Raw genomic sequence first — 13,049 nt, 5'->3', positions numbered from 1 at the left:
ATGGTCACGTCTGGAACAGATTTCCAAAAAGAAAGATACAGGACTTTGAATCCCACCTGTAGGCTCTTGTCAAGTTTCTGACACAGTACATCCCATCAAGGGGACAGCAGAGAGACGGAAAAAAGATGAATTGAAATATCCCATTGGATGAATGGAAAGAGAATGAATTCAGTCCCCTGTCCAACATAATATAATAACAATAATAAAAGTAACAAAAATTGACACAAAATAGATATCAGAAGTTTGGATAAGACCAAACTCCACGATTTTCCAAGAGAATAAAATAATACTAAATATTGAAAACAATGAATCTATCACAATCAAACCCACCTGTGGATCCATTGAACTTTGGTTCTTGGGCGACGTTCACGGTGCGGTAGAAAACATATGTTGACCTGCGAGGTTCCAAAGAGTCAGAATCAGTCTTTCTGCCAGCGCCTCTCACATAAGGAACAGAAGAGGCCGTTTCCTCAGCCTTATTTTTACGCCCTTGCTGGTAACTTGGTTTGACGTTGGGATCCGAAGAGCGAATTCCTAAAAGCGAAAAAGCAAACAGAAATACAGGACTGTTGTGCTGTTACTCAGAATTTGACACATTACAGGGTCCTAGAGGCTGAAAACAAGATTGACCAAAAAAGAAGGGATTTTTTTTGTGGACAGCCCAATTCAAATCTATTCAGTCATTTATTTACAGTAAGGTGTTCAGCAAGGAGAAGCTGATGCCAAAGTACATTACCTCCATTGTCAAAGGAGCGCCAGTTTCTGCTGGGCACTCGCTCCGCTGGAACTCTCCTTCCTGAGCTCTCTCCTTTCTCTGTGCTGTTCAGCGGTGCAGCGGTGTCACCATCCCCTGGAAAGGCAACAGCGAGAACGTGGGCCCTGCTGGTGTGCGAGCACAGGAACGGCACTGCCCTTCTCTTCCTCCGCCTCTGCGAGACAGCGATACCTAAAATGTCCTTTAACCTCCCGTTGTGTGTTCTTCTTTCTCTTTTGTCGGCTCTTTGGATCCTGTCTCGTGTAACTTGAGCACCTGACGTATAACTCTGCTGATCTCTAAGAAAACTGCATAACAGGTTAAAGACGACCATGGCTCCAGAGGAAAGAACCAGCCACACATTACCTGCTCTAGCTTCTTACTTTTCATTCATGGTATTTGTGAATCCTATCTGATCAAATTGATGGTGTTTTCAAGATGCATGTCATCATAGTACCTAAACCCTCAAAGAGCTCAATGGAAGAATTGCTTTGGGAAAACATCTCTGTCCTTTTCTCTGAATGTCTCTCTATTCTCAGACCGTCTGGAGTGCAGCTGTGAACACAACCCCCTTATCCAAACTGTCCTCTAAGCGCTGACTCCCTGCCCTTTCCCTGTGCCGCACAGGGGGGTGTGCACCTCTGGAACACCCATGCTTGAGCCCAGGAAGACTGGTGGACTCCGAAGGAGACCTTTGGGCTGAACTAGGAATGATCCTTTTGTCTGCAGCACTTAGACACATGCTGGGTACGGGCAGCACTTGTGAACATCACAAAGTGTTACGAACGACAAGGCCAAAGCTGTGATGGCACTGGTTGCATAGGTAAGCCCACCTCCAACCGCAAACAGAACTTCAAGAGGCAAGTGCCAGTATAAAGTACCCACAGGGCTCCTCACCTGGCCCCTACCACTCTGCAGGAAGATGTGGCTTTGCCTCTTCTTCCTTTTCCCTGCTCACATAATGACCACTTTTGCTTCCCCTCAGTTCAGGCCAGAATGCAGCAGAAGTTCTGGACTTCCGCTTCAGTTTATGGGGTGCTATGAAGCCAAAACAAACCATCACAACCAAAACACCAGTGAGATCCCAGTTGTAGAAAAACACCATGCAAAGCAAGGTCATTCCTTCACCCCCTGCTGGGAGGAGAGATGTTGAACAGGAAGGGTTTCCTAAAGGAAACGGAAATTCTACCGCAGAACTACACCTACCAATAGAGTAAAATGGGAAGAGAAAGGTGGACTGTTCTGAGATTTACTAAATATTTCTAAAGAATGCATCACATTAAAAATACTGTAGAAAGAGGGGATCGATATATTTGTGCAGAACATTGTGTTCATTCCTCTTCCTAGGGAAATAAATTAATTTCTGCTATGAAGATGACTGAATTATTGGTCATGAATCTACTGTCTGACTAATCATAAAGCTTAATAAAGCTTTACATTTCTGACTGTGGACACTGCTGCGCTCTACTTATGAAAATCATGCTGGATCGAATTTAGCCTTGACCATATTTGGGCCTAAATGACTTCACATGGACCTGCAGGGACAAATAAGAAAGCAGCACCATACAGACAGGCACACCTGAGGTGTTTTGAGAACCCTGTTTCAGCAGAAGCCCACCTGCAGACCCCTTGAACTTTGGTTCTCGGGTGCCGCCCACCCTGCGGTAGAAAACAGACGCTGGTCTGCGAGGTTCTGAAGAATCGCAATCTGTTTTTCTTCCTGCTGCTCTCCCGCGAGGAACAGAAGCAGCAGTTTCATCGTCCTGCCTGCGGCTCCTCGGGTGGTAACTCGGTTTTCCTTTGGGGTCTGAACTGTTCAATCCTAAAAATGAAAAAGCAAACTTTATAATGCTGTGCAGTTACTCAGTTTTGACACATTGCAGGAGCCTGGAGGCTGGAAGGTAAGATTAAAACAGCATGTTCTTTATGGAGAGTCCTATCCAAACGTGGATTGTCCATATTTGACACTAAGAACAGAATTTAGCTGGGTCGTGCTAGATCATCTAACAGTTCAGTAAAGGAAAACGAATAAGGAAAAGGAAATCAAAAAGGAAAGCAAAAGTGGCTGTGTGTTTTTTTCTAGTGTAACCCTAAACCAGTACAATCTCTCCTGGGAACACGCTCTGCTGGTGCCTCCTTTCCCAGCTCTCGCCTTCTCTTTCTGTATTCCTGAATGTTGCAGGAATGGTATTACCATCACCTGGAGAGGCAGCAGACAGAAGGTGTGAGCTGCTGGTGTGCAAGCACAGGGAACGGCACTGCCATTCTCTCCCTCCCGCCTCTGGGAGATAGCGATCAGTTCAGTGCAATGTCCTTTAACCTCTCCTCTTATATTCTTCTTTGTATTCTCTTGGATGTTTGGATCCTGTCTGCTGTAACTGATGCACAACTCTCACGGTCTCTAAGACAATTCTATAATACACAGGTTAAAGAAAAGCTACGGCTCCAAAGTAAAGAACGAGCTACAAATAACCTGCTCATTCTTTAGCTCCCCACTTTCCATGAATGATATTTACGGATCCTATCTGATCCAATTTATGGAATGGTTGTGGATCTCCAGATAGCACACGCAGGTTTTACAGCCCATTTCTACCTTTTGCATCCACAATCAACACAGGCAGTCACCATGCCTGAGACACTATGCACGCAGATATATGTGGGGAAAAAGACATGGTAAACATTAATGGGAAATGTTGTCTGAGAAGATGAATATTACTTGCCTTTCTGTAAGTCTCGCTCCATGGCTTCCAAGAGTAATATTTCCTTCTCCTGAGCTGAAGACACAGTTTCTGCCGATTGGTGTTTGTGAGGGTACTGGATCCTGTAATACTCTCCTAAACACAGCGAAGAAGGAAAATTAAAATAAAATAAAATAAAATAAAATAAAATAAAATAAAATAAAATAAAATAAAATAAAATAAAATAAAATAAAATAAAATATTTTAAAAAAGAACAAGTAAAAGGCACAGTATATTGTCTTCATTGCTATTTAGGAAAGACTGACTGGTTTCATATTTACCAGTTTTATAGCATATTTCCTTTATGGTTCTTTCCTCTTCCATTTCTGCAGCAGTCTTAGGCACCCAATCAGAAACATCTGTAGGAAATGGTTTTAAAGATTACTGGGTATCTGTACAAAGACCTTCAACAATTCCTAGTAATCATGTACCATCATCAATTTCATTTGGGTCACAGTGGGTTTTTTCTCAATGTCAGCTCTGCTTCTGGACGGAACAAGGATTCCTTAATATCAGGTGTTTCCAGGAGCGATGGAAGGGCAGGTACAACACACAGGAAGAAGCTAATGTGTGTGGATTTGAAACTATTCAAACCCACCCTCAGTGCTCACGTTCAACACAATCCTTCATTGACAAGCCAAAGGAAATCTTCTGACTGAACACGTCACCAGGGACGCTTGTCACAAAACCTCTGCCCACGGTTCCTGTCCTGGAACATCTGCTGGCAGAGATGGTGAAGTGAGGGCTCCTCATCTGTCTCAGTTAAGGCTGCTGAGATCAGCAAAGCCCCGGCTTTGATTTGGTTTGAATCCATGGGGCTCCCTCCTACTGCCCCCGGCTCAGGAAGCACTAACAGGGGGTCGTCCTCACTCTCTGGGAACGTGCAATTCATTCTTCCCCAGGAACCCCTCATCTCTAAGAGAGACACAGTCAACCGTTTGACTACTTTTAAAAAGCACAAAACCAAAACAAATATATGTATAAAACCGCATAGACATTCCATCAATCTAGTGAATTGGGTCCCCAAATTTAGAGAAAGTTTGAAGAGTATTTGATGGCCATCTGAACTGCGGATCACATCCTAGGAGTTGTGGATCACACTTTAAACTTCATTTAATACAAAAGAGGTATGTGGGTGATAACGCTATTGAAATATACAGGTAGGCATTTCGCAGGAGTTGGAATGATGCCTCACGTCTGGTGAGCACCACTTCCAACATTTTGGGATCAGCAGGAAACTGTTTGCAAAACTTGTCAACAACTCTTTTCTAAATAGGTCGTGGTTATTATAACAAATCGGTTGTGAAGTGTAGAAAAGACCCTATTCTACTTCTTTGTAGAAGAAAATATAATCTGTTTACAGTTCTCTTTGTCATCATCCCCTTCATCGTCCTCCTCATCTTCAGCATTGTTGAGGCTGATAATGAGCGGAGCGTGAACTGGCAGGAAAATATTCTGCTGATTTCTGAGCGGCTCTTGCAGATGTGCGGGGTGCAGAGTCCTTTCTTGGCCACCCTCTTGCAATGGCACATCTGCAGAAAAGAACATGATTTTGTTAGAAGGGAACTGGAATATCAAACCCAGGTCAGACATGCAGGGGCACTTTTGAACTCTTTATCATATTGAGGGGATCATCAAATAGGCAGATTATGATGTTTGGGAAAACTATTCTGCCAAGAAAATGTAAGATCCAGCAGTTTAACTTGACAGTTCACTGTGCCACTGCCCAGAACAGCACATTATCAGCTCCGGACAGTGCAAGCCAACTCCACCTTCAATGGGTTTAGCAGGGTTTCTAAGTATTAAAAAGGACAAATGCAGTTAAAATGTTTACAATGCTATTCTGGGACACATGGACTTTGAATGTACGCATTTTTTCAGTAAAAAGAGAAAGGTTTGGATCTATTTTCTCGTTCTGATTGTCGGACATGGCTCTTCTAGAGGTTGCCCATGTCCATTGGGCCTCCAGGGCATCTTCTCTGACTCCCAGCACACCCAAGATGTGCCTACGTTGGCTTTAGGAGAGCACCAGCTGCCAGGGGTCGCTGCTGTGGATGTGGGAACTGCAGCGAGAGCAGCACTGCTGGAAGCCAAGAGCTCCTCTTAGAGAGGAATGAGAAAACCAACAAGCAAACAAAGAAACAAACAAACAATTTGTAATGGTGCTTTTTTACTTTCCAAAAATAATTTGATTTTCAGATATTATTTAACCTTGCAAATGATTCCTGCAGCATTTCTACTCTGTGGATCCTGGCAACCTAAATCACCGCTTGTGCCATCATCTTTCCTGCAACACGAAGATCCATCACACGACAGCTGAAACAGTCACGTGGCAACACCATTCAAACGCCAATACAATTCCTTCCTTTGCTCTGAACTCGCTGCGGCAGCAGATCCTACGCCACTGATTTACCGTGGTACGTTTTGAACCTTCGTAGAGATCACGAAGCACTGCAAGGACATTCTTGTGCATGAACTGACTCCAATGAACAGAGAGTGGAGAAAATATTTTTTACTCACTGTTGTCAGGTGGCAGGAAAAGCCCGTTTATATTCCGAGGGTGGGTGTGATGGAAGGCACAGTTGACTCTGACACAGCCTGATGGTCGCTTTTCCCAAAAACATGGGATGTGCCTGTACTTCTGCTGCAGGAGAAAAGAGTTGTCATCGATTGTAAGCAGAACAATAAACATGGACTAAATGGAGCAGTACGCGGTCTGCTGCTGGGACCATATCACCAAGGTTTTGTGGGACCATGTTCCGATATTTTAGAACTCTTAAAGTTATCTTAAGAGTTCTCATAAGCTCCAGATAACTCTAAAGTTATCCTGAATGAGGTCAGTTGAGCTTTCCTGATGTCAAACTGTTACCAGATCAGGAGCGAAGCCGTTTACTTATCCTGCACTGGACTCTCTTGCCATTAATGGACATGGGTCCTTGGGAAATAAGGAGCAGGACATCAAACCCAGAAAGATGCCCAGCAAAAACCGAAAAACGACAAGTTTGGGAATCGGTGTTGTGAGACTGCTGTCAGTGCACTGCTCACACCATCTCCCAGCTCTCTGTGCATTGGGAGGTTCAGACATTACCAGCTGGGTCTAAAAGCAGCATCTCCAAACCACGCCACGTTTGGGCTGCAGTCAGTACAACTGGGCCATCCCCTGGGACACACTGGGCTCTGGAGCCAAAGCCCAGCTCCCGGGCATTAATGCCAAAACCCCCACTGTCGAAATGGATGCGACAATGGAGAGCCCAGCACCCAACCCTGGATCTTCAACAGGTGGAATTCAAATCCAGGGCAAACACACGTTGCAGGACTTTCTTCTCAATAACTTGTTTTGCAGTACTTCAGGAAGGAACTAAAAGCAGAAATTATAAACGTGGCCTACGTATTCAAAATCAATATAATCCTGATTCAATACGAAAGATGAGTGATCGTCACCCATGACTTTTATGTGTTCCCTGAGTACCCGAGCGCAGTTCACATGAGAAATTCCCACGGTTCAGATGATCATTACCTCTTCTCACCACTTCCAAAAACCCGATATTTCATCTACAGATGTGGCCACGACCCAGAGAGACACATCAGCTTCTACGTTTACATAACAGACGGCTGTATCAAGAAATCAAGGATCCAAAGCACTCTAAGATCTACAGCATTTACCTGTGCATTCGGGGAACACTGGAAATTGCAGTTTTTCCCAGTTCGGCTCATTTTTGCAGCTCCCAATGCCCGCAGAAGGCACCAGCACGAAGCAGCTGGTGCCTCCTGCAGCCGGCCAACTCAACAGAGGCGGTTGCGGCCAGTATAGAATGTTACGTTTCGAAAGTTCCAACTGCTCCTCCAGCTCCTGATGTCACCATCATGGGCCAGGGGACACGTCCAGCTCGGACATCTTCCTTCATCTCCATTGCTTCAGTGTGAATTACAGAAAATCGGGCTATTTCGGAGTCTCCCATCCCAGTGTTTCTTTAACGAGAAATGGAACAAACCCATATGCCGGGGCTTAAATAATACCCAGCCCCTTGCTGAAGGAGCTGTGGCCTGAGAAACAAACCTTTGATAATGCAAAGACAAAGCTTATTGACCATTTTTTAAGCAAAACCCTTCTGCCCAACATTTTCCTCACTGTAGCTCTTTGCATGGAGGGGTGTTGGGAAGGTGGTTTAAGATTTAGGTTTTATTTCTCATTACTCCGCTCAGATTTGATTGGTACTGAATTAATTCCCACTAGCGGAGTCTGTTTTGCCTGTGACAGTAATGGGTGAGCGATGTCTCCCTGTCCTCATCTCGACCCGTGGGTGCTTTGTTTCTCTTCTCTCTCCTGCCCAGCTGAGGGGCAGTGACAGAGCAGCTTTGGTGGGCACCTGCTGTCCAGGCAGGGTCAGCCCAGCACCGCTTCCAAGGTTTATCCCGAGGCGCAGAGCCCGGGAACCACCCGGAGCCCCCTGTGCTGACGGGGGCAAAACCGACACAGCGAGTTCCCCACGGCCCGGGGCCCGGGCATCCCTGCCCCAGCCGGGCGTGCGGCACCGGGCAAGCAGAAAACAGCCCGAGGAACGGCTGCCGGGCCAACGGCACCGACGGCACCGCCAGGGCGCGCTGCCTCAGCCCGGAGCCGAAAACACAGCGGAGCCGCTCTGGAGAGAGAACGGCGCCTGGAGCCCGGGAGCTGCCCCAGGCCCGCGGCCGCGCTGGGCGCCTCCGGGAGGGGAGGCCCCCGCCTCGCTGGCGGCTCTGGGGAGGTGCCCCGAGGCCACCGCCCCCGCCCTGCCCCGCCCCGCCCCGTCCCGCCCTCCCCAGCGCTCGGGCGCGTCGCGGGGCTCCTGGCGGGCGGGCGGTCCCGTTCTCCATTTCCCGTGGCGCAGCGCGGGGCGGTGCAGCCGCAGTTCCGCCCGGCGCTGGTCCGGCGTTGGGAGCGGGCGGGCTCGGGTGGCCGGGGCCATGAGGCGGCGGGGCGCGGGGCAGCGGGCGGTGCCGTGTGTGTTCGTGACCGAGGTGAAGGAGGAGCCGTCGGCCAAGCGGGAGCGCCAGGTGGGCGAGGCGGAACGGGGCCGGGGCCGGGGCCGGGCCCAGGGGGAGCCGCTGGGCCGCGGGGAGCGGCGCCGCGCGGCGGCGCGGAGCGGGGTGGACAGGCAGCGGCACCGGCCGTGTCAGACCCGCCCGGGCTTTCCCGAGGTGTCCGCGCCTTAAATGCGGGAGAGAAAGATCGTTCGGGAGCCATTGCAGCGCTTCCCTTTTCCCGCCGAGTGCGGGCGGTGCTCCCCCTGGCGTTGAGTTCGCTGCGTCTGGTGCGGGTGCAGTCCCGGCGGGAACGGGGCTGCACTGGCAGCCTGTGTGCAGCCGCTGTGCCGGGCCCGCCCGTGAGCCCCGCACAGACTGAAGCACCTTCTTTCTCGTCTTTCTGTTGTGCTCAAAAGAGTATCAGGAGTGTGATGGAAAAATACTGGAGCCCGGTGTGAGCTGCTTCTCCCGAGGATGTAACAGGCGGTGTCCGGACACACCGGGTGTCATTCGCCTGTCTGCTCCTCATATGGCTTCTTCTCCAGACCCTTCACCAACCTCTTCTGGACACCCTCCAATAGCTTTATATCCTTTTTATCCTGTGGCGCCCAGAACTGCACCCAGTGCTCCAGGTGAGGCCGCAGCAGTGCAGAGCAGAGCGGGACGATCACCTCCCTGGCCCGGCTGGCGATGCTGTGCTGGATGCACCCCAGGACACGGGTCCCTCTTGGCTCCAGGGACACTGTTGGCTCATGTTCAGCTTGCCATCAACCAGAAAGCCCAGATCCCTCTGCAGAGCTGCTCTCCAGCATCTCGTGCCCCAGTCTGTAAGTACAGCCAGGACTGCTGGCACTAAGAGGGATGCTTGTGGAACCCACTAGTGATGGGTGTCCAACCCAACATGACCCCATTTACTCGAGCGCTTTGAGCCCAGCCCGTCAGCCAGTTGCTCACCCACTGCACTGTGTGTTTATCCAGCTGTGTGCTGGACACCTTGTCCAGGACAGTGCTGCCAGAGACACTGTCAAAGCTTTACTGAAATCCGAAAACAATTTATTTATTCGCAGTACATATACATTCAAACTTCTGTTATACATGAAAATTTCTGTGAAATAAATTGGGGGAGCACTCTGGTTAGAGATTTTTTGGTCTCTGTACGTATTAATTTGAAGTACTCGCTTCATCCCATTCTCCGCTCTACGTATGGTTCTTGTTTCCTTTTCACTTCCATGTCTTCTTGGCTCTGTTGTCAAAACAGATATACAGAAATCTTTCTACATTGCTGACTAGAATAAATCTCTATGCTCTTTCAGAACCATGCTCAGAAACAGGCTGCCTGTTGTGTGGGCCTCTCGGAGCACGGGCCAAATGCTGCCGCCAGAGCCCTCCCCCTTAGGCAGGGTGGCTGCCGGAGGTGATCTCCGGGGACCGGGATTCCCTCATCTCCAGTGTGGGTGAGTGAAATAATTCCTGCAGGATCGCGGGGCTCTGTTTGTTTTTCCTCACTTAGGCAAAGTGAGCGTATTCCGTGCTTAAATATAAGGACATGTATTTTCTTTAGTAATTCCTTGCCAGATTCAGGCAAGTGCACACTTTTCCCGGAGTCAGGGGCGGCTCTGGCGTTGTGTTTGGTGAGCCACGTGTGTGCACACTGTGGATCCCCATTGTTATTATTTGCTGCACCCCAATAACTTCCTCAACTGATACTCGAACCTGTATTTATGTTCTTGGAGAGCTAAAACCCCGTTCTTTACCGGTTAATCTGCTGCACCTCTTTGACCAGAATAAAAGTTTGTTTTGGACCCTGTTGTCTGCCTAAAACTATCGGGGTGCCTCTGTGACACACGGGATGGGGGGGACACAGAGGACATAGAGGGGACATCAGGGGCAACATGGGGGTGGGGGGACAAAGGGGACCTGGAAGGGATATGAGGGCCACAAGGGGGGACACGTCCCCCACTTTTCCCCCCTGCACCACAATTTAACCCCCCCAGTTCCCTCTGGTTTATAGAATCCCCAGATAACTTGCATTGGAAAAGACCTTTAAGATCATCGAGTCCAACCATTCCCCCGATGCCCAATTGGAGTTGAAACGCCCGTCGCCAATTTCCCACAAATCCCTTTGGGCCTCAAGCATTTTATTCCCCCCGAGCGACCCCCGGATGAAACACCCGGATGCTCAAGTTCTCGCGTTTACAGCAAAATCCCCATTTTGCCCCGTTTTTGTTTCTCAAACTGGGATGAACATCCTGGGCTCTTCTCAAATGCAAAATACTGGGGGTTTCGCTGCCCTCTGGGCTGGACTTTGCTGCTGCTTAATGGGGATAAACTTGGCATTTTTATTAGTGTGAGCTTCCTTAATTGGGATCTTCCCTACGATCTTAATGGGGGTAAACTCAGCTTTTTTATTAGTGTGGGTTTCCTTAAACTCAGCTTTTTTATTAGCGTGGATTTCCTTAATTGGGATCTTCCCTATGATCTTAATGGGGGTAAACTCGGCTTTTTAATGAGCATGAATTTCCTCAGTTGGGATCTTCCCCACGGCGCCCGCGTCTGTTGGTTCCAGCGGGAGAATCTCGATCTGACACAATTTGTTTAAACAAGGTGAGATGGGGTTTGTGCCGCCCCTGCTCAGAGGGGAGCGTCACCATGATCCTCACGGTTCAAACACCCCCCAAAAAGCAAAAAGCGAATGAGATGTAAGCACAAAAAACCTGACTTCATACGTATGTCAGGCAGGTTGTAACTTCTCCTTGCTGAAGCAGCAATGGCTGTAAGTGTGCCAATGTATTAACGTACTTTATTATTTCCAGACTTGCACGCCGGACCAAGGTAAACACTCAGCAACTGAGTCACCTCCATCTGAACTTTTCTTTCTTGCTTGGAAATCTCGCTTTACTTTCTCACGATATCTGCTACCACTGGTGTGTTTATTCAGTTTGCTGTGTGCCTCAGGTTAACCTACAGTGCTGATTTTCCACAGTCAACGCAGCCTCACTGACAAATGGGAGCTTCCACAGCCAGCATTACTCATCTGGGAAGGATGACTAGAAGAGCGCTTCGAGGCCGAAGGAAGAGATGCCAGGCCTACTTTGTGATCTGCTTTTATTCAAAGCACTTCCGTTGATTCTCTTCTGCTTACAGAACTGTTGTTGTCTGGAAATTTTGCATGAACTAAAAATAAAAGCAGTAGAAGCATCTCCAGTTTCTGAAGGAAAGATGCTCTGGGTAAGATCTTAGCACAAAGCCATAATCAAAGCGCAGTGGTGCGCTCTCGTTTGCCACCAGTGGGGTGTGGAGGGCAAGTGGGCACAGCCGGGCCTTCTCATCAAAATCCCCAAAATTCACGTTGTGATTCAAACCCAATTTTCATTCAGGCTTAGATTCCCACTGTAACAGATACCTTGCAAGTGTGCATGCAGGGATATTCTGTTCTACCCACTCCCCGTTGGAGTTATTCAGCTGTATTTCTGTTGCAGAACCCAGAACCACTCCTAAAGGTGTGCAAACGGATGTCACAGTGGCCAAGTGCAAAAATCATGTCTGTTTTGAGCTTGTTTTTGAAACCCAGTCTGAGCACCATGACATAAAGAATAAAGCATAGGATGATTGCCAAAGGGACAGGGAACAAGAGATTAAAAGATGAAAGGAGGAAAAGAAAGATGTCAGAGGCCCTTTAGACATTACACTGTATTCATTATACTTGAATTACATTGTATAAAGAGAAAACAAAGCAAAATGCTCCATCCCAGTGATGCGCAGTTGGTGCAGATGGAGGTTTGTTGACAGACCCATAGCCACGCAGGCACCCTGCAGAAAATGCAGAAATAAATGTTGCCTGTAAGTATCTTGACTGTTCAAATGCCTTTAACTTGCTTAATACACCTTTTCAGCCCTCCAGGTACATGGCTGTGGGTGAGAATCTGCCCTGCCAGGGCTGCAGAGTCCATCAGAATGGCTGAGATTCTGAAAACTATAATATTAAAAAGAGGATGTCAGTGAGGATCTCGGCTAAGTTAGTGGTGGAAGGGAGAGTCAGAAAAGAGGGCCAGGTGTGCTACTCTTTGTGTTAAGTGTTTGAGCCCAGATGTGCTTGCAGATGTCTGACAAGGCAGAGCTGAATACTTAGGCGGTCCCTATGTCCTCGGCCACGTCTCCTGACCAGTTTGTCCCAGGGTGCCCTGTCACCAGCAGCAGGACCAGTAGCGTAGCCTTGGGCAAGCTGGCAAATGCCTTGTCCTGTGCCCGTTGATAGCAAAACTCATTCGGCAGAGCTACAATTTTTCCCAGGATGTTTTCTCCATGTTTTCCTTGAGCATGTTGCTGTCACAGGTGCGCGTTTCTTGTGCCTTCAGCCTGGCACACAGCTGGGGGAGAAAAGTCAAGTTTTAGCTTCAAAGACTCTTACCTGTTTCTGTCACCAGCAGCTCTCTGTCACCAAGTGAAAGGAATTCTCCTCTGTCCTGTGTGACCTGGATATATTTTTTCTTACTGCTTATATTCTAATGTAGCACTCGGAGAAAAAGAAGCATTCCAGAACCAGCACACTGTTT

At 48.2% G+C, this 13,049-nt stretch overlaps 1 protein-coding gene and 3 long non-coding RNA genes across 15 annotated transcripts in view; 1 reads left to right on the top strand and 3 right to left on the bottom strand.

Annotated features, from left to right (window-relative positions):
• Nucleotides 1-336: 336 nt before the first annotated feature.
• Nucleotides 337-2,571, bottom strand: LOC139825590 (uncharacterized). The gene is made up of 3 exons (XR_011735743.1): nt 2,373-2,571; nt 737-850; nt 337-534 (listed from the first exon to the last, which is right to left on the bottom strand). It is a non-coding gene; the product is annotated as an uncharacterized lncRNA (long non-coding RNA).
• Nucleotides 2,572-3,473: 902 nt separating this feature from the next.
• LOC136112386 (uncharacterized) lies at nt 3,474-5,041 on the bottom strand. The gene is made up of 3 exons (XR_011735741.1): nt 4,854-5,041; nt 3,774-3,851; nt 3,474-3,588 (listed from the first exon to the last, which is right to left on the bottom strand). It is a non-coding gene; the product is annotated as an uncharacterized lncRNA (long non-coding RNA).
• A 3,296-nt stretch (nt 5,042-8,337) lies between these two features.
• Nucleotides 8,338-11,696, top strand: LOC136112529 (uncharacterized). Of its 3 annotated transcripts, none has more exons than XR_010652888.2 (4): nt 8,338-8,526; nt 8,913-9,323; nt 9,810-9,950; nt 11,310-11,420. It is a non-coding gene; the product is annotated as an uncharacterized lncRNA (long non-coding RNA). The 3 variants fall into 3 exon arrangements; XR_010652887.2 differs by lacking the exon at nt 11,310-11,420 and adding an exon at nt 11,480-11,696 and having other exon boundaries at nt 8,342-8,526; XR_011735739.1 differs by lacking the exon at nt 11,310-11,420 and adding an exon at nt 11,480-11,696 and having other exon boundaries at nt 8,359-8,526; nt 9,109-9,323.
• The window catches only part of LOC139825587 (uncharacterized), a 27,923-nt gene continuing 24,267 nt past the window's right edge, over nt 9,394-13,049 (bottom strand). For 2 of the 10 annotated variants that reach the window (XM_071798996.1, XM_071798999.1), the window contains exon 6: nt 9,394-9,739. In XM_071798996.1, the coding sequence (XP_071655097.1) occupies nt 9,447-9,739 (293 nt within the window). In that variant the 3' untranslated portion in view covers nt 9,394-9,446. Of the gene's footprint in view, nt 9,740-12,171; nt 12,864-12,904; nt 13,044-13,049 lie in introns of those variants that run through there. The other 8 variants (XM_071798994.1, XM_071799000.1, XR_011735738.1 and 5 more) reach the window with 7 other exon arrangements.

This window comes from Patagioenas fasciata, chromosome 25, assembly GCF_037038585.1.
Source record: "Patagioenas fasciata isolate bPatFas1 chromosome 25, bPatFas1.hap1, whole genome shotgun sequence".
NCBI classification, from domain to species: Eukaryota; Metazoa; Chordata; class Aves; order Columbiformes; family Columbidae; genus Patagioenas; species Patagioenas fasciata.
This window is presented reverse-complemented; position numbering and strand designations above follow the sequence as displayed.